Source organism: Leguminivora glycinivorella, chromosome 9 (genome assembly GCF_023078275.1).
Source record: "Leguminivora glycinivorella isolate SPB_JAAS2020 chromosome 9, LegGlyc_1.1, whole genome shotgun sequence".
NCBI classification, from domain to species: domain Eukaryota; kingdom Metazoa; phylum Arthropoda; class Insecta; order Lepidoptera; family Tortricidae; genus Leguminivora; species Leguminivora glycinivorella.
This window is the reverse complement of record NC_062979.1, coordinates 10,144,901-10,165,652: the sequence shown is the minus strand read 5'-3', so window position 1 is coordinate 10,165,652 and position 20,752 is coordinate 10,144,901. Positions and strand designations below refer to the sequence as shown.

At 35.5% G+C, this 20,752-nt stretch overlaps 1 protein-coding gene across 2 annotated transcripts in view; it reads right to left on the bottom strand.

Annotated features, from left to right (window-relative positions):
• The window catches only part of LOC125229285 (organic cation transporter protein-like), an 86,531-nt gene that overhangs the window by 17,427 nt on the left and 48,352 nt on the right, over positions 1-20,752 (bottom strand). Inside the window, exon 1 of one of the 2 annotated variants that reach the window (XM_048134080.1) lies at positions 18,177-18,451. The exons of the other annotated variant lie outside the window; for it this stretch is intronic. Within the exon in view, the coding sequence (XP_047990037.1) occupies positions 18,177-18,246 (70 nt within the window). The 5' untranslated portion in view covers positions 18,247-18,451. Of the gene's footprint in view, positions 1-18,176; positions 18,452-20,752 lie in introns of those variants that run through there. 2 annotated transcript variants of the gene reach the window in all.

Genomic DNA, 20,752 nt, shown 5'->3' with positions numbered 1-20,752 from the left:
GTTCCCGTAATATGGGACAGTTACCTTACCTACACATGCAAAATGGCATGCGTCAATTATTTTATGATTAATTTCAGGAATGTAATCGGCAAATAAAATGCAGGGGGTACCTACCTAAATAGTTTTAGAAACGATGATGATACCTACCTATTGGCAGACAATAGACGACAGGTAGCTGTATCTTTTACTGAGGTGTCCCAGAAAGAGTATTCTTTCTAACGCCGTGGCTTGCGTGGGCGACGGTCGCGCGATGGTCGCGCGACGGCGATGCGACGCATACGAAATCAAACCTTATCGATATGGAAGTATGAGACGCGACGGCGACGGTCGCAAGACACGGCGTAAGTGTAAGGTATACCAATAGTCTACATGTATCCCAGTAGATGCTACTTTAAATCTTAAGTCATTGTTAATAACTAAAGTCATTGTTAGTAACAGAAGGGTGTCATCAATTGGGCATTAGTGCGGCGAGCACTAGTTAACATTTCCGATTAAAATTAAAGTCTTATTTATTAATTATCAACGTATTTTAGGTATGACTACTGAGTCAGTAATTGCTAGTGTTGCAGTTCGAATTAGTTAACACGATTTTGTTTTTCAAACCTGAAATTAATGTGACGGTGTAGAGCAATGACCCCGGCACGTTATTTGCGAAAATGTTTCGTCCGCTTCATCTAGAGGACGATGCACCATCGCGATATTCGCTAAAAGGTAAATCTATTTGCGCTCAATTAACAATGTTGACTAGTTATCTCGGTAACCTATTTAAAGTTTAACAAGAAAATTATAATATAAGAAAAGGATTTTTTCCGGATTCTCACCGTGACCCACTTTCTAAATAACAACGTAATTGTTGCTGTAATTTGAGTAATGTAAGCTAAGTTGTCTGAGGTTCGCGTAAAAACGTTTAATCGATGCTGCAATCTAACAACTTTATACCAAAGATAATATAATTCCGTAAAAGACAAATTAAGTATACCTACCTAAGAAAAAACGCTGATACTTCTGGTCCATAAATTAATATACAATATATGCTCGTTCAAATTGATGACGCTACAACTTCGGTTGATGGTCAGTTTAGCACATAAACACATAACAAGGTTCTAAATATTTTAAGTTAAAACCTTATTTCGAGAAAAGGCAATAAATGCAAATTGACTACTTACTTTAGCAAATACCCACTACCTATATCCTTATCTTTGTTAATGCCAAACTAACGGTCACGGTGACGGATAGGCTGCTTCATAATTATTTATTGTCTTGTAAAAAAGTAATCAATCGGCTTCAGAAGACCCTCGATGAATGCAGGAAAGTTAATTAATAGTTTCCTGCCCAATACCCGCTTAGAAAAACTTTACAATTAACCATGTCATGGAAGTTCTTTTTTAATTAGTCTTAAGGAAGGTGTCTCTGATAAGAAACTTGTGGCCTGCCGTAGCGTCAAGTAGCTATATTGTCAGTGTCCGTAAACATGATAATAGGTACTTAGGTACATAAGCAAGAAAGAAAAAGATGAAGATGACAAACACTAGCAATTTGAAAAACCGGCCAAGAGCGTGTCGGGCCACGCTCAGTGTAGGGTTCCGTAGTTTTCCGTATTTTTCTCAAAAACTACTGAACCTATCAAGTTCAAAACAATTTTCCTAGAAAGTCCTTATAAAGTTCTACTTTTGTGATTTTTTTCATATTTTTTAAACATATGGTTCAAAAGTTAGAGGGGGGGGACGCACTTTTTTTTCCTTTAGGAGTGATTATTTCCGAAAATATTAATATTATCAAAAAACGATCTTAGTAAACCGTTATTCATTTTTAAATACCTATCCAACAATATATCACACGTTGGGGTTGGAATGAAAAAAAATATCAGCCCCCACTTTACATGTAGGGGGGGGTACCCTAATAAAACATTTTTTTCCATTTTTTATTTTTGCACTTTGTTGGCGTGATTAATATACATATTGGTACCAAATTTCAGCTTTCTAGTGCTAACGGTTACTGAGATTATCCGCGGACGGACGGACGGACGGACGGACAGACAGACATGGCGAAACTATAAGGGTTCCTAGTTGACTACGGAAAAAAAGTGTCCAAATTTATCAAAGTCGTGCTGAGAAGCGGGCGCTTAACGCCGGGTCATAAATTTCCGTCTGAAAACTCTGAAGCGCTATGAGACGGAAGAATCTTGGTCGCTAGATGACTGGGAATTAGATTAGCTATGTTGCTGTCTCTTATTTGGTGTCATAGAGCGATGTCGGGGAGCGATGCGGGCGATCGCTGGGGGACGCGTCAGGAAGCAAACGTGCTCAATGAAACTGATTCGACACGATCCCGCCAGCGCTCGGTCACTGTTCACTGTTCGGCGTACCTACGCGTCAACGTGCAAATGACTCCTATCGTATCCCCTGCAATTATATTCAATCTGTTAATATTACACGGACCCTATTCTTAGAGATGCACGTGATATCATTGAATTTATGAGCATGTTTATTAAGCTCATTCCAGTTGACAGTATGCTCTCCGTGCACTTCTTTATTGTCTTTATTTGTGCAACCTGGATAAAAAAGATCATTGGCATGTATAGAATTAAATTACTATCGAGCTTGGAGTAAATGTTTAAAAAGGAGTTGAATTAATGAGTTGCACCTATAGTTTTAAAATGAGGTGACCAATTAACCACATAAGAATATTATACAATTATGCATTAATTACAGCCTATAAAGCTTATCCTTGATTAAACAACACTCACAGATATCGACGCAAATAATACACAGTAAGCTCAACCTGCCAGTAATACTAATAACAATTTGCAGTAGTTCGCGGTTTACTATTTACAGTAGCAGGGTTAGTAATTGAGCATTCTGTTCAATGTGCAACAATTTATATGTTTAGTAATTTTGTTGAATATGACATTCAACAAAATTACTAAACATATATATACATGCAATTTATAATAAATCGTCGTTTAACCAGACGTAAACATACGGGCGGAAAGAGGTGAAGGCTAAGCATGTCTTTTAGCGTCAACTCGAGATAATGGAGGCTGGTTAATACAATAAAGTCGCATTGGCTTCCGTCCACCAATTTGATGTTGAGGGTCCGAGAGGAGGCTGGGACGAGACTCCGCCGCGTCGCGAGTACCTCAGGTCGTAGACATTTGCTATTGTCCCTAATAGTTCAATTCAGATTTGACTTGTCTTGCCACTGCAGGGTCCCTGTTGTGTTGCATAAACGAGTCATCTATTTTAAGAGTTACGCTTGCAACTGGGTTATGCTCATATTAATATACCTATTATTTGTAAAACTCTTGTACTAAAACATTAAAGTAATATTTGTTCTTAAACCTTCACATCATTAGAATAATATCACAATTTCAAGATTTAAAGTGAAACGCCATAGGCATCTTCGTCAGCTGGAAAACTTCAGGATAGGTAGTATAGGTACAGAATCAGTTGGCACTTTGTCGCCTTGGTTGAAGGTTTTGAGTGTACGAGGACCTACCACAGGTATATTTATTATTAATTATCTTATATTTTTAATATTTATGGTATATACATATAATATAGTTTGGGACACTTCTGCCCTGGAGTTCAATTGCTATGTAATCACTCGTATTACCTTAAAGCTAAATCAAATAACCTTTTATAAAATTTTAATTATTCAGTGTTTGGGCAAAGCACTCATCTAAACCTGAAGAAATAAAACGATCAGTTAGGATTTGAACATTAACAGGGAATCGTAACTTATCACCTTGAATAATAAGAAATTTACAAACCACGCGTGGAGAACGATTCATTAATTTAATCAAGGTACAGCGGGGCAAATCTCGACTGGGGGGGGGCAAATGTAACTGGTCCATTTTTTCCATGTTTTACAATGTTTGCACTATTAAATAGAGTGTCCACCGGTTATATATGGTGGGCGTGTTTAGTGGATACATGTAGAACTCATCATCATAGTGTAATAATGGAAAAAATGGATGAGTTACAATTTCCCCCAGTCGAGAAATGCCCCGCTGTAACCTTACAAAAGCAATTTATCGATTTGAATTCTGTTAAAATTCAACACTCAAGCATGTAAGGTAACTGTCTACCATAACATAATGTACATATAAATGGTGGCATACAGACATATATTCGTATATTTTTTAACACTTAGTACGAAGTCAATAAGTCAAGGAACCATTGTTTACAAACGGAAACGAGTAAATTGTATACTGTTTACTGTAGGTACACCTGTTACAATAACTCATAAAAGGACAACTAGTTCTCGAGTGTCTACCTAGAGACCGCAAGGAGCCTTCACCCAGAAATTTCTTCGCCTTATAAGTGGTATTGGATACAACGTTCATTGTTATTTTATTGATAATTAATTATCTTCCCGGTATTTATTCAGTGCTACTGTATTTCCAAAGTTTCGAATATACGAATTTTACTGTAAGTAATACGAAAATAATAACGCATTAATCGTGACTTTATTAGCATGAACATGTTGTTAGAGAATAGGCTAATTGACCCTTTTTTAAAGTCTATTTTATATTGTTTATTACTGTCCAATTAACCGAAAAAAAATACTACCATATTTTATTGCGACTTGAAAACCACAAAAAACATTTATAAAGTTTACTTTAACTTAATTAGGCAAAAACATCATTAGCCATGTTACCTAATCTATAGATTGTCTGCGCATGACGTAAATCGAATTGAACTCAAAATTTTCTGACATTTAAGGTATGAGGCATAAAGTTCATAATGTCAATGATTGACTCGACATTAAGAGGATACGGTAGCGAAAATGCTAAAATGTAAAGGAGCCCCCCTTTCAACTTGGGAATTTTAGTTATATACAGAGTGGGGCCTGTAACAAAGGCGAAGAATTGAACTGTAGGCTATTCTCCTTATACTGATCAATATTTGTTCAGTGACTTTTAAAAATTATAAAGTCTTTAAATTTTTAATTTTTCATACAAAATAAATAGTAGCTTCAATGTACGCCATTATTGTTGTCATTGACGTTGTCTGTCACACTTTAGACTTAACAGAATTCGAAATACATTACCTCTTAGAAAAAACTTTCAAGGGTGATAAAAATCAAAATACAAGTTATTTTTAAAAGTCGCCGAACAAATGTTGATCAGTATAAGGAGAATAGCCTAGAGTTCAATTCTTCGCCTTTGTTACAGGCCCCACTCTGTATACGTGTTATCTTGATCTGTGGTGTTATTAACTAGATTTATCGAAAAAAAATTGTCCATTAAGAACAACTCAGTCAAAAGATATTTCAAAAAAATCTTTAAAATTGAGGTTCCGCTCTCGATTCTTTCCTCCTTCAAAACTTAATCAATCGGAACGAAATTTGAGAATCTGAATAACAATGAAATAATCTATGTCGGACCGTTTAGCTTTTTTGGTTAACACTTTCGCTACCAAGAACCCGACTGTCGGGCACACCGCTCGTAGAAGCGTAGCCGATTACATGGGTTTCCCCGTATGTAGCGAAAATGTCGTAGCGCCGCGTAGAGCCCGGTTTCGAAAGTGTTTGTTACCAATCTTGAGTATTACACCTTTTTTTGCGCCACAGTGAAAAAGGCTTAAAAAGCAGAATATCAAAAAAATCAAAACGGCCCGACACAGATAAAAATAATAACAATCTGTGTTGAAAATATCATTGCTCTATCTTCAAAAACCAGGGAGGAAATAGTCGAGAGCGTTTGTATAGAGAATACCCAAAATCTATAAAAATTGGTTACTTATGTCAAATACTACAGGAACCAATCATTTCTTTGCCAAATTCGATAAGAGTCTGCATGGTAGCCTATTACTTACCTACTGCCAAAGTAAAATGTATAGTCACAGGCCACATACTGTCACCTCACACAGCATATTTTTTTGAGGTTTCCGTGGTACGAAAGACCTTTGCTTTATTGAATGTATAGGCAGCGGGCCGATTTTTGAGTCTCACGCGTTCGAATTCAGAAAATTGTCACTGAAAATAATAAGCAAGTCACCGTTTTCAACCGGTATTTTAGTGACAAAATCCCGCATGCGAGATTCAAAAATCGCCCTTCTGGCGTCAACAAGGCTCATCCACTCGAAACGCAAAAATTCGCCTGCTATAGGTACTTACATTTGCTATCAATCAAGCAAGGGTTTCTTCGATTCGACGCGTCGCTAATGGACGCAGTTTTATAGTAAATATAGAAGGCGAATTACTGAGGTTCGATTCGGCGAACTTAGTGGACGCCAGCTTTACAAGGATTACGAACTGTTCAGTTAGGTACCTATTGTTTTTATGCGTAGGTAAATACCTAGCTGAGTAGTTTATTTGCTTACTTGCAGTAACAATGGAAATTACTAATAAATATGAAATTGAAAGTCATTCATTGGCAAAGTAGGATATCCTTTTATTATTCAACTAAATTAGCCTTGCGGCAAACAGATACTTAATTAGTTAGGTAATAACCTTTTATATATCAGATATATTTGCCAAAAACTACTGTGGACCTTGGGCTGTCTCGAAAATGTGTTAAATTTGAATTGAATGTCATGAAACTCGTTTTTATTCAATCCTTAACTATGGCTCCATTTTCGTAAGTTTTTGTTTGTGGTACTATTTAAGTGGCTTATATGCAGGTATTTTGAATTGAGATAAAAATTTTAAAGTAAAATGATCTTAAAACAACGTTACACTTACTCAATTGTTTTCATCTGTACAATGCATTATACATATATAGTAATATTTCTGCTATGACAATGTTGATTAACATATCGAATGTGATTTCCTCGTTTGTAAAAATAGTAGAACCCTAGAGACGGTAAAGTAATGTCAAAGAAATTACTTATGCTCAAATGCGAAAAACATGGCATTCCCCTAAAGGGACCAAAGCGGGAGCGTAAAGCGCGGGCAAAGCCTCTGCATACGAAAGCAGCCCGTGAAAGAACCCGTCGAGCACGCCTGTTATTTATTCAGCAAGACAAGCACATGATGGGCGCGACGGTATCACGCCTGCCTGACAGACTACCCGTCCCACTCGAATTAATACAGTTAAAAAAGGACGGATACTCTATCTCGCGAGTGAAGGATTTATCTGCAGGAAAGTCTCTTGAGTCCAGACGACAGAAAACAGTTGCCGCCTGAAGGTCGTTACTACGTACGACGATATCATTAGCGATAAGTCACAGGCACGGGTAAAAATGGTGCATTGATTTGATAATCTCAGATAAGTTTTGTGAAGACTATTAACATTTTTAATTTATTACTTTATTAATATATTGTTATAGTTCCATTGTGTTAAACAATACTTTTATTATATATTATTAAAATACCGTAGTTGCAATGGAATGGTAGTGAAAATGAATTAATTTTATTTCGAAATAGGTAGATTTAAAATGTAACCGAAAAAAAAATCTAATTTTAAAAACAAAAAAATTAGATTTTTTTTTCGGTTTTCGTAACAGACCTCGCTACGCTCGCCGTCCTAAGGGATGAAATTATGATATCCTCGGAATTTTCTATTTTATTTTGAGTTCTACTGTCACTATGTACTTTTCTGTGTAAGAAAAATATATTATTTCTGACTTTCTGGCAAAGGAATTTCAAAGTGGCCATATAAAGCAAATTTTCCCAACTTTGGCAACTTGTATCTTAAAAAATGCTAATCCGATTTCGATGCGGTCTTTAGTTTTCAACTATGAATTTATCTGTCTTTGATTTAAAAAAACTCATATATCGACATTGTACATTTCGTCTGTCATTCTTTGAAGTTATTCAGTGCGAGACGTAAATTTCCTTTTTTTATTTTTTTTCTTACTTTTTTTATAATATTTTTTTTTTCAATTTTTTTTTAATTTTTTAATTTTCATAAAACACCTCGCTACGCTCGGCTTCCTAAGGGATGAAATTTCGATATCCTCGGAAAAAATCGTTTACTAAGACGTCTACTATCACCATGCAAAGCGGCTTGCTTCCATCTAAAAGTGCAGCTTTTTTTTCATAACTTATTTGAACTTTTATTGTCTTACAAAGAATTCTAAATTTTAAAACAAAACAATGGCTTGCAGAACTTGGGAGGTTAAGTACGGAGACGGAGACTTGTGACAGTCTCTTCCTAGTATTAAATCTTGGTCAAGATACGATATCGATTTATAGTTATTAAGTAATATTGTTCTGAATAAACATCATCGATCAATTGTGCATACATAACATAGTCACACTTAACGAGCATAAGGTCAAATGTCAAGTAAATTATATTTTCTTTAAGAGATAGCGACACTAAATATTTCTGAGTGTATCATTATGACCAGGTTAATTATTGATATCTTAATTACTTGTTAAAAGAATACGCTTGTATTCCTTACTAAGTAGTGTCTGTGACTTTCATAAGGTAATGCAAGTCGTTAAGTTATTTTGGGTGCCTTATTTATTAAGTACCAATAGGTGGATGAGTCATCAAGATGGCTACGATCTTTATTTGGATACATTATATTGTTGATTCAACTTGTTGGTGAGTCTGTATTCGACAGTGCGACAGAGACATAAAAGTAGGCTAAAAACAGTAGTAAATACATGAAACCAGTAGAAATAATTATAAAAGATTATATAGCAACAGCTATGAATTTCATGTGGTTATTATAGGAATGTGCGGACGATGGTTGAGTGAAGGGCGCACGAAAATTGCAGGCTGCCGGCACGAGCGGCGGATCTTGCGACAGCCTTATGAAAACCATTCGGACACGCTCGCGTGAATAACCTTACATCTAGTCTAAAAGCATTGTCACTATAACATGTACAAGTTATATTTACAAAATTGAAATTCGCGATAGATTGACCAATCGCAAGAACCGATATCTATTAGTCGTATACTTTTCTATAATAATATGAAGTCTTGGTTCACTTGCTATGGGTGCAATTAGCAGAACCTTAAAAAGCCGCCATAAAAACTTGTACCGAAGCGGGGTCAAGTAGAAATGAACTAATTAAACCATTCGAGTTCCTTCAATCTTGACATTTAAAGTGAAACTATCCCCGGAAATCGAGTCTTCGCTCACGTGACTTGACATAGGTACCAATTAGTGCAGTGCACAAACAGCCTCAAAGTTCCGATCAAGGGTAGCGCGGGTCGCGACACTTGGAGACTTCGATCGATCCATTAAACTCTGTCAAAATGACCGTGACATTACAAATTCTCCCCGGAAGCGAGGAAGTGCTCCACTTCCGCTGTCCTGCGGCCGCGGCCCTGCTAACACAAACCGGTTCTTCCTACACACTACACACTGGTCGCCATTGAATGTCCACGAGAAATTGACCTACGTGCTCTGATAAACAAATGAACTTTGAGGAAATGGATTAAGCAAATCTGTCGTGTCGCAGTTGGACGGAAGATAAACAAGTTCTTTTTTTATCACATGCCAATTGAAATGTTATCTTGCAATGTTATCGGCTTAACGTGAGCATAGACGTGCTGTGCTATGTAATTACGGCAATTAGAGTCTATGATGTTTATGTTTTTATTTTACCTAAGGTCAGGTGGGGTAAGGGGGACTATGGGGGAAGGGAAACACTGATTGGTAACTCTGAATTTATAGACTGTAGCTGGGTCATTTGGTGGTCGGTAAGGTACTACCTAGGATTTAGTTCCAAAACAAAAACAAAAATAGCGCTAGCTCTAAGGAGTGTGCGTCCTTGACAAAAACAAAAAATCTGTTGTCGTGCTACAAGACCACGAGTTGGACGAGTATTATTTGTGTAGTGATTTGGGTAGTAAAAAGTCATGTCCGAAGACTTTTGATATCTGTAAATATTCCTTTATATGTTTAATGTTCATGTCTCGTATTTGAATTTGAGAAAACTATGCTGTAAATATGAAAATTCAACGTGATTCATAACACAACCTACAAATGACATACCGGGGTAACGGGAACTACCATAGCCGGGGTAAGTGGAACATATGTTTCCTTTTCCCGATTTCAGGGATCATGAACATTTTCAGAGACACATATTCTATAAGTACAGAAATTTTGTATTGATCCAAGCTTCAGTATTTTAAATACGAATAATTACTAATAATTAATAGTCGTTTTTTAATTTGCAATAATGAAATTTGAATTTTCGAAAAAAAATTGTAAAAAAAATCTTTAAAAACAATTATAATTTTTAGTTAACCACCCTTGTCTCAAGCCCATATGTTCCCCTTACCCCGAATTTCAATTTATGTAAATATTTTCTATTTTAAACTATATGTCAAAGAACCAAAGTCTCCATTTGATTGATGATGTTTTTTTTAATTTACATTGCCGGTATAATCCACACTAGCACCAATACTTTGAGATTTCAGAGAAGTGTTTCCCTTACCCCAAAACTCGGGAAAGGGAAACGGCGGGACCAGCCTAAACATTTTATAAATTTCCAGCTACATGCAATAAAGCTAGTTTAAAAATTAATTTTGCCCTAGAAAGCAGACTTAAAGAAGCATACTTTGTGTCGGTCAAGATGAATATACGACATTAAATAAAGTGATTAGAGCTCGATGTAAAATATAAAAAATGAAGTATGTTTCCCTTACCCCACCTGACCTTATAAAAGAGGTATTTCAGACATAATGTCAACAAAACAATGTTTCTCATTACAGACACATTTCTAATAGTATTTTATAGAATCGTGATAATTACAAAGCTTTTCAGTCGAGTACCATGTTTAGGCCACGAAGCTTTGCTGAGTGGCCTAATAGTACGGTACGAGAGTGAAAAGCTTAATTATATCACTATTGTATACAATATTTTTTCTACGAGTCATCATCTTCATCATCAATGGACGGAAATATCATCATTCATGCAAGTTAAAATTAATGTTAATAGCGTCGTTCACCGTTGTATCAACATCGAATTACCTAGCAACCAATTGTTTGTAATAACCGTCTCTGATTGGCCGATAACGCGACAGATAAAAAAAAATGTGTTTCAGATGCAGGAAAATTTGCCAGGTATCGCAAATTAGTATAGAAATTGTATGAAGTTCTATTTTTGAAATTATTACAGTTAACTAAAGTCAACTATAATGAGATTATTATAGTTGAGTCGGAACTGCCATAGAGCACACCTAAGTAATGATTCAGCACCGAAGGGTAAAGTAACGCGAATGACAGTGACATCTAAGCAATAAAAAGGATTAAAATATATGAGATGCTTTTATGTTCAAAGTATTAGAGCTTTGTTCAGATATTTCTGTTCACGTAACTGTGTACATAGATGTAACTGAACGCGACCGTAAGCGGGTAATTCCTGTTAAAAATCGATTAGGTGTCTTTGATGACTTCGGAACGGAATATTTATCTATTTGTGATTTTATTTTAATGAGATCTAAGATGTCCGATAAATAATTAATGAATGACCTGCCTCTAATGCTTAGGTAAGATTAAATGAATTTCATCATTTTACTATATATTTAATGTATGGTAAAACGTTTTAACCTCATTGACTGATAAAACCACTTCAACAACCAGATACGAGTAGGTAAACTTTATTGCATTGTTCTTCATTATCAGCGAGTTATACTTTGAACGAAAAAATACAATCACAATCATTTATCAACATTTGTCTCACGTTGTCCTGGATTTTCACACAGCTAATGCAAGACGGCCTACTGTCAACAAATTTTGATTATTTTTACGAAAACCACTGTCATCTGACCATTCTACCCAAAAGTAACCTACTTAGTAGCCTTATTGGGATTAGTTTGGTTTCCTCACTAAGTTTCTTTCACAGAAAAAGCGTACAACAGACTTATTGTGACGAGTCGTAACATTTTTCGATTTGTTCTTTTTTTTTAGAAAACTTCCAGTATTCCAAATCCCAATTCATTTTAAATATCAAAAAATATCGAATAAAATCGCCCCTGTTGACAATTCAACATAACTTTTCATGACGGTAGGAAGTCAAAACGCACTTTTTTTAGGTCAAGGTAGACATCATGAAGAAATGGCAGTAAAATAAAATAAGGAACGGGGCAAAGGTTGACGGTACAAGGGTATTTTGTAGGTTTCCGTAATTTTATTTCAGGGCTAGTTTTGTGTCATAAATTACAGTCGCTTCTCTGAAAACTAATGCATGCGCCATTATTTGAGATTGATACCAACGATGGTTATGAGTTTAGTGGGATATGTTCACTTTGTACATTAGTGCGATAAAATTGCACCATATGAACTGAATTAGGCTCTTAAAAATATAATTTTACGATAAGATAAAGTCTTGTAATAGTTTTACGATGAGTTAAGTAATTGACTTGAGATACGTGTTATCGAGGTCCCATTGTATATAATTTATTGTTTCAAAACAGCTGGGTTAACTAGACAAATTGTGCAAGGAATATTCTATAAAATTACGACATTTACATAACTCGTGCAAAGTCTGCCCTGCCCTATCGAAAATCGAAATCGCTGGCAACATAGCTCGGTCTCACTGTGCTAGTCGGGATAACCGCCGGCCGGCCGTGCCTTATCGCTCGGAAGCGTTGGACGGCAGCGCAGATTAGCTCAAACCTCAGCACCCGTGGCGGTGACCTGCGATTAGTGTCGTCTTTGTCATATGATAGTGGACCGAACGTTAGCCGTACCGTAGACCTCGGCTAACGTGAGTTTGCTTTGATGATCTGATCTCTAACAGGGGCTCGTTTCTCGAAAGGTACAAGCCTTGTATTACAAGTGTGTTTCCATGACAACCCATACGATTTGACAGTTCGCGCACTTGTAATACAATTCTTGTACCTTTCGAGAAACGGGCCACTGGTCGCGCGATTTTCAACCGATTCTTGTGAAATTTTGTGAACACATTCTGTAAAAATACTTATTTTGTCGATGGAGTTTTTCCGGATTTTGGCATAAAGGCGTCAATTGCATCTATGGCACTTTAGACAATCGTGACTTAACCGTAAAATGACACGACGAACTAATATTTTTTCACATTTACGTTTTCTAAGCATAATATAATCACCATATTCACGATGTCTAAAACTCGCAGAACCATTCCTTTATAAATTTACTGTCTAAGTGTGTATATTTCGACGATACAACGAAATTATCACAGTAAAAGCAAAACCTTAAGTGTCAACTTTAGACAGTTTTTCGCGATTGTTATTCTGCTGGTGAAAATTTCTGCTAGGCAACATGAGCAAAAATAAACCCAGTGTGGTGAAGATGAAAGACCGTCTATTGACTATAACTTTTTTGTTTATATATTTACGCCTCTCACACCTCTGGAGGTATAGCAGCACATGAAACATATCCCTCTCTTGTTTCTCGTTTAGTTTCAATAGTTGCAAAAAAATAAAATAAAATAGAACTCGGAATATTTGTATATCATGTATGTAACGCAGTCATTTAATAATCGTTATTTCTGACTAGTACTATTATTCTACTCAAAACGGGCTAGTTTTATGTTCTGAAATATGTAACTTAGAAAGAAAACGCATAAAAGAGAAAGGAAAGACCGGCATATGATAAACAAAGTTGCCAACATTTTTTAGGCTCGAGTGTAAACGACATTGCAGTGACAGGTTGCCAGCCTAAGCTCGCCGTTTTTTATTATTATTGTTTAAGTATATTTAGATTGTGAAACATGCGGCGACAAATATTTCGTTTCAAGTTGCTTATTATTTTTATAATCAGCATTACCCAACCTGTATGGGTACAATTTGCTCCATATCCCACAGTCGCAAAAAGTCGTCATGGGTGTCGTCATTAGGTTTTCTTCTACGTAACTGGTAGTAACCCAGCATTGCTAAGGAAGAAATCGCAGGTGTTCGTTGCAAAAACAGTATTATGCAATATCTGCACGGGAAGCATGGTCGCGCGGATAAAATATGGTCGCACTTACAAATAGTGCGCTAGGGACGGCCTGCTATTTTTAACGACCGTCGGAAAAGAAAAGGTTATGAACCCCACACGGGAATAAATAGAAAAATGCTTATATGTTCAAAATTTTAACATTAGTTTATTAATTATCTAGCACATTCTGCCCTGTTATTGCGTAAAATAACAATGATCATGATTTTGGAACCTAGTCTCATATGAAATTACGCGACAACAAGCACTAGACGGTCTTTCTGTACTCATCGCGGGAGGACGGTCAACCCGCCGAGCCTTATAAAATGTGATTTTTATGACTTAAAAGTACCTTATTTCACCAAAATATTATAAAATCTTTGTAAAATATAATATTTGCTATCTCATAGGACCATGCGCATTACGCCAGACTACATTAATTATAGAGTTTTATCCACTCAAACTTTATTTCAAATAAACTATGCCGGTCTTGCCCGCACTGACCTTACCTTAACATTAAGGTACTTTACCAGTAATCAATTTTAGGCAAGCCGGTGGGAATCGGCTTGTATGGACCAGCCGCTCTTGATAGGTAATTAGAAGAATAATTATTAATTTCCTTCTAGATTAAAGACGTCAGAGATTTTTTCAACTTTTAGTAATTGTCAGTATACTAATAAATCAACGAAATTCTTTTTTATGTAAACACCATTGACTGCGAAAATAACGTAAAAGTACTAATAAATATCGTATTCCTATTTATTCCTCGGACAATTTCGCGCAAACACAAGATATTTTTGTCTCCCATTTTTTTGTTTACAATAATTTGCGATGTGAATGTAAATAAATATGTCATATCTACTAAACGTCCGTCATAAGTCAGAATCAACCCATTATTCACGGGGAAAAATGGTTATTTCATACATTCTGGTCTGATGTTAATATTTTCTATAGGAAAGTCAATTGTTTTCTCAATCGTAATTGTCTGATTGAAGCTGCGCTGTATGAAATATATATTTACATCATACAATATTAAAGGTAGTGGTGACAAAAACCCTGTATGTACGCACACTTTTAAGTGAATATTGTATATTGTGTAATATTAACAAGATCTATGGTCTAATCGCCTTTCTATACAACCATTATTGCCCATTGAGCAAGCGCTGGATTGCATACCGAAATGCATCGCGACGGTAGCACAGTCGCCATCAGATATATCGATGCGCCCGAAGTGTTCACAAACATCTGAACACGCCTCTATTGTTAAGACGTTAGAGTGAGTGTTCAGATTTTTTGAGCTCCTCGAGCGCTCCGATGTTTGACGGAGACTGCACATTCAGATATAATTTCCCACAAACGAAGGACGAAGGCAATCACCATGTTGCAATGCATGTTCTATGACAGTGTTAATGATAAAGACCGAAATGAAACGCGACTTTTATTGTTTTAATCCATTTGGTTGGGTAATCGGGGGAGTCATTAACACGTAGACAAACGCGATAGCGTGCTACATATATTAATTAACTTTAACTTAAGATTTTAAGGATTTCTATGTAATAATTACACACGCGATAACGGGGAATTTTGAAAAGGTTTTATTAATGTAGTTTCATCATTGCATTGTAATAATTAATCAAACAAAACTTTGCAAATCAAACTCTTTTTGCGATGAAGCTGAAAATGTGCATACAAATGTGCTTAGTCCGTTTTCACATTATCCGACCCGATATAGGATGACGGAAGGATTTAAATGAAAAAAATCCAATATGGCGCCTGTAATTTATGGGATATCGGTCATAGATCCGATATCGGATTGGACAATGTGAAAACGCACTTACGTACCTAAGTCGGAAGATGCAGATAGGTGGTAGTCATAGCAACATCGTACATACATATAATAAAACAATGCAACCTAGTTTTGGGGATATAAGAAATAGTAGTGGAATTGTCTCGACGAGCATTATTTGACTGTGGAAGGAAATGTACAATTAAGCGATAAAAACTTGTCCCAAAAATGCAATTTTTATCACAAACAAAAGGTTGGGCGGTTGTCAAGTAGGTATTTAAGTTCGAGTACCTTTTAATAAAGATATAAGATATTGGTCACGTCACGACTTCGGGAGCTAGCTAACGTGTTTAAATATCAAATGATATTGTAATTATTCTTAAGTGGCATTGTTAACATTCAAATACTTTACTTGGTGTGTATTCAAGATTTTCATGACATGCCGGTTTAACACCAATCGAGAAAAATTTTGCAATTTGCATAACATTGCTACGAGAACGGTAAATTCTAATTCCAAGGCTGTGGAAACTTAACTGCTCGGTAAAGCGTAAAGGTGCATCCAAATATGTAGAGACTCTGCGAATGCTCGTGGTATCATCGTCTCTCGCTATCCAAGGAAGCCTATATGATATGTGTGGATACTGCACAATATTCACAATGAAAAGGTTATTCCGAGCTGAAAACATACGTGGAATGGAAGGTACGAGGGTCATTGTGGCGCTGCACCGATGCATGCGACGCGCAGATTGCCCCCCACCCCCCTCCCCGGCGCGGGGCCCACTCAACCAGCGAATTTTCAATTCGTTTCATTCGTTGTGCGAAAAATGAGTGGGCAAGATTTCAGTCAAGTAGGCATTTGATTTTAAGACAAATGGTTTTGATAAAGAGATTTTAATCACTCTTGTGCAGTGGCGAAACTGCACATACATATACCTAACGATATTTCAAGCATGTTTTAAATGCAGAAATGTTTCTTAATAAGTAGGTACTTTATTGTCTTTATATGAATTGCTATAGATACTTCAGACACAAATAACAATGATGAATTGAGATACAATAACGTTTATCAGGTTCAGTTATCACCAACATAAGCCTGTTGTTGCCAAAACTTTCAATATTTTATGAAATGACAATTGATCGCCATAAGCACTTAAGCAGTGACTAAATAGTGTTACAATTATAACATTATCTTCATTTTATAGGACATTTTCATATAGATTGATTGACTGTCCCACGATAAACTGAAGATCCTTAGAGCGTGAGTGTACCGTGATAATATCTCACGTGTAACTCACACTAAACACACGTATGTCCAACAACAAATCAAATTATTTTATAAAATATTTTTTATTCGTATTATAAGTACGGTTCACACTACTATATATAAATTACAAACTGAAATAGGTAGGTATCTATTTCAGTTTGTAATAGATACTAAACCAAACAAAACCAAGTCCACCATACTATCGCGGTGCACTAGTGCTAAGCCAATAGGATCCCATCGGCATCAGATTCAGAAGTACTTAACGACAATCGTATTCAAATTTATTATATTTTAATCTATATGGATACTTTGTTATCTTCAAACATAAGTAAAAGAAGATCCCATACAAAGAAATCGTGGAAAATACACAAAAAATAAACAAGATTTCAACAAATTGAAAACCTTCTTTTAAATTAGCAGTGTGTTATGCGACGACATATACAATTATATTTTCGTACAGAAGTTTGTAAAACGCCTGTTATTCATGCTTCATTATTAAAATTATGTACAAACACGCTTATTAAGTATTCAGACGCATGTAAATTGTAATGTTTCCTTCGGCAACTAGTCTAGCATCTTAACGTATAAGTAACGCTTTGCGTATATACGTTCCATACTTTAATTTTGTTTAGTAATTGAGATGTAATTGATAGTATGTACATATTTTACATTAAGTATATATTCGTCTTGGCAAATAAACCTTAGGCTAATTCACGAACACTGAAATCATGGAAATAAATCTGTACTTATACATATGAACCCAATTAATTGAAGAAAATGACCATAGATGACATGTGTATGATGAATTAAACAATTAGTGTAATCTGTAGTAATCGCTTAGTTTAATTGCAGCGATAATCACAAACTAAGATTTGTATATGAGTTATGTGATATCAAACGATTTTGCGCATACGGAGATAACCTCGGGATCGGTCGACCCGCTTGCACATTGATGCATTACAGCGGAAGGGGAAGTGCTATTTTATTTATTAAGTACGCCAGCCTACTTCGACGTGTTTCAAGTAAACTCTTTACCGATTAGGTATCGAACGCAGGCACTATGCAAAGTTTATGCCGAACCGTTTCCATTTTTATCGTTGTTCCGATATGCCGTAAAAAGACCCGTCATGTCAGTTTACGTTCGATCGTCATTTTCCAAGTGAAGGTATTTTATATGTTCTTATTTTGACTCATTCAGTTAACAGGAAAACTAAAATAATATTTTGGTACCTGTATTATGTATATCGATTACCATTCAATTTCATGAAACCTGAAAAAAAAACATCGAATTTACATATTTCATTTTATGTACTTACTTTTAAAAAGACCCATTTTGAAACACTTTCTCATTATGTCCGGAAAGCTGTTAACTTTTACTTCGCCCATAGGTGTTTCAGCTTTTCACAGTACCTACTACAAAATTGTAAATATTTATTTTTTAATTATTTGTTCCACGTGAACATGCGTTAATGTTGTTTCTTAGTTTTCACTTTAGGAAACTTTTAATTACGTATAATTAAAAAGAAAAGTTTTTTTTTAAATCCCGCGCGAAGTAATTTAGCCGGTATAGCACCGAACCGCTCCGAGCTGATAGATTAGACTGACACCCGGGCGGCGCGCGCGCCGGAGCCGGCGCTCGCGCTCCGCCGGACCATTGCCACACTCCGTGGAAATCACATACAAGGAGAACCGATTATCTCATTACACTCATTGTCACATCTCTCCGTATCTCGCATATCAGTAAGATTAACAACGCATTGCCAGACGAGATAAAAAAAAAACAAATAAAAGAAATTGCATTTCAAATTCACTTCAATTATTCAATTAAAGGCTTTATTAAGTAAACCGTTTAGTGAGACTTTTATATACCCTGATAGCACTGCCTTGACACTGAATAAGGTCAAAAACGGAAGATATATTTATTACACATATGTGGTAAATAGTATGCCTAACATACTGGAAAATAAAATTGTAGCTAGCGAATATGCTTTGAAAAAAAAACAGCACTCCTTGGAAATCATATACGAGGAGAACAAATTATCTCATTACACTCATTGGTACATCTCTCCGTATCTCGCATATCAGCAAACTTAAAGACTCGTTTCCAGACGACTCATGATAAAAAACATAAACACAAATGGAGAAATTGCACTGAATAGGCTTTAAATCAACAAACTTTTTTATTGCGACCAGTTAACATAAACGATAACATTAATACTTACAAGGTTAAAAATTGCAAGGATATTTAATCTGCTGAATATTATACCGGAAAATGCTAAAAAAAATATTTTCTTAATGGTCGTATTCTCTAAGCAGATTCAGCGGCGCAATATTTTAGAGAAAATATTTTAAAATTTTGAAAAAAATAAAAAAAATTGTCAAGATGCAACTTTCTCATTTATTTTTAATTTACTAACCTTTATATATATGTAGTTGTTTTAGTTAAAGGAATCGTTATCGGAATCGTTTAAATGGCTGTTAGAGTTCATAATAACGATTAGGTCATTTTTATTGGCCTCTTTTTGATATTTCACTCATAAATGTAAAAATTCTACCGCTAAGCGTGTTAAATCTTGAATGTCCAATCCTTCTTTTACATTTCAAGCGTATTGCAGTATGGATACTCCTATTGGTTTCTTCATGTAGTTAACGAATTAAAAATAGGTGTTTTTTCTCCAATTATGGACGGCAGTTCTCCAGTAATGGATCCCCCATTATGGACAGTGAAATAAGTTTAAAATTTTACTTTTAAAGCCAACTGATACTCAATGAGTCAATATTATATACCATAAATGCAATCAGTTTGAGTTATTTTAACATAGGATTGTTTCTTGTAAATGTTGGTTTTGTAAATTGTTCCTTGTCCATCATAGGAGGTAGGCAGTTTTTCGGTTCCAGTAATGGACACTCGCAAAATAACGCCATTTCTTTATATCTTTGGAGCAACAAACTAGTATGTTTTATACCTTATCTCATGCCTAATGCAGTAAGTAAAACGCATTCAAGTTTACACCGACCAAATCCTATATAGATCTTAATTGATAATCTCCTTTAAAATTCTATGAACTGTTTTTTAACTCACATGCGCTGCTACTCCGAGTGCTATAAGAAGATTGTGATTTCTAATTGACATAATATAAGTTGTATTGAATTTCCTTTTAGATAATTTACTTAGAAAATATCTATTAGTAACGCACTAATTCTTTATTAAATACTCAAACTTCCATTAGTATAAGTTTAATAGTATCTAAATGGTTCATCAAGTGATGAATAGTGAAAACTACGAACTATTTAGTCATGTAGATGATTCACACTCATCTATACCTAATTACGATAATGTGGATAATTTAATAATGTAGACTAAAATTGTATAAAATTCCACCACTTCATTTTTGAACTACCAGTGTTAATTGTACACCAGAGAGAATATTAAGGTTACAAGCTCAAACATAAAACAAATGTAAGTAGATTTTTATTATATTACCGTGGGACTCAGTCAGTCTGTGTAAGAATGTTTATTTATTTATTTATTATTTACTTTTTAAGGGCATTGTTATCAATGACAGATCGCTTTAAACCCAATTTGCATAATTCATTTGCAATTACATTTTTCCTCTAATAAACTAGTACCTTTATAAATATTGTTCCCCTATGTATTAAGGCATGTAATTGTTTTTTGTATGTAAATGTAAAATAATTATTTTCAGATGTATCGTCTAATCCTCGTCGCAGTAACTATAACAAGTGTAGTCCTCCAAAGCCATGCCGCGTCTACTTTAAAACCGGGCCCAGGCCCTTCCGTAGTCAGCAAATTCCTGAGGATTGAGGACTCTGAGGACTATAAAGACACCATCAGCGAGGCGGCAGAAGATCTTCATACTAAAGATTTAGA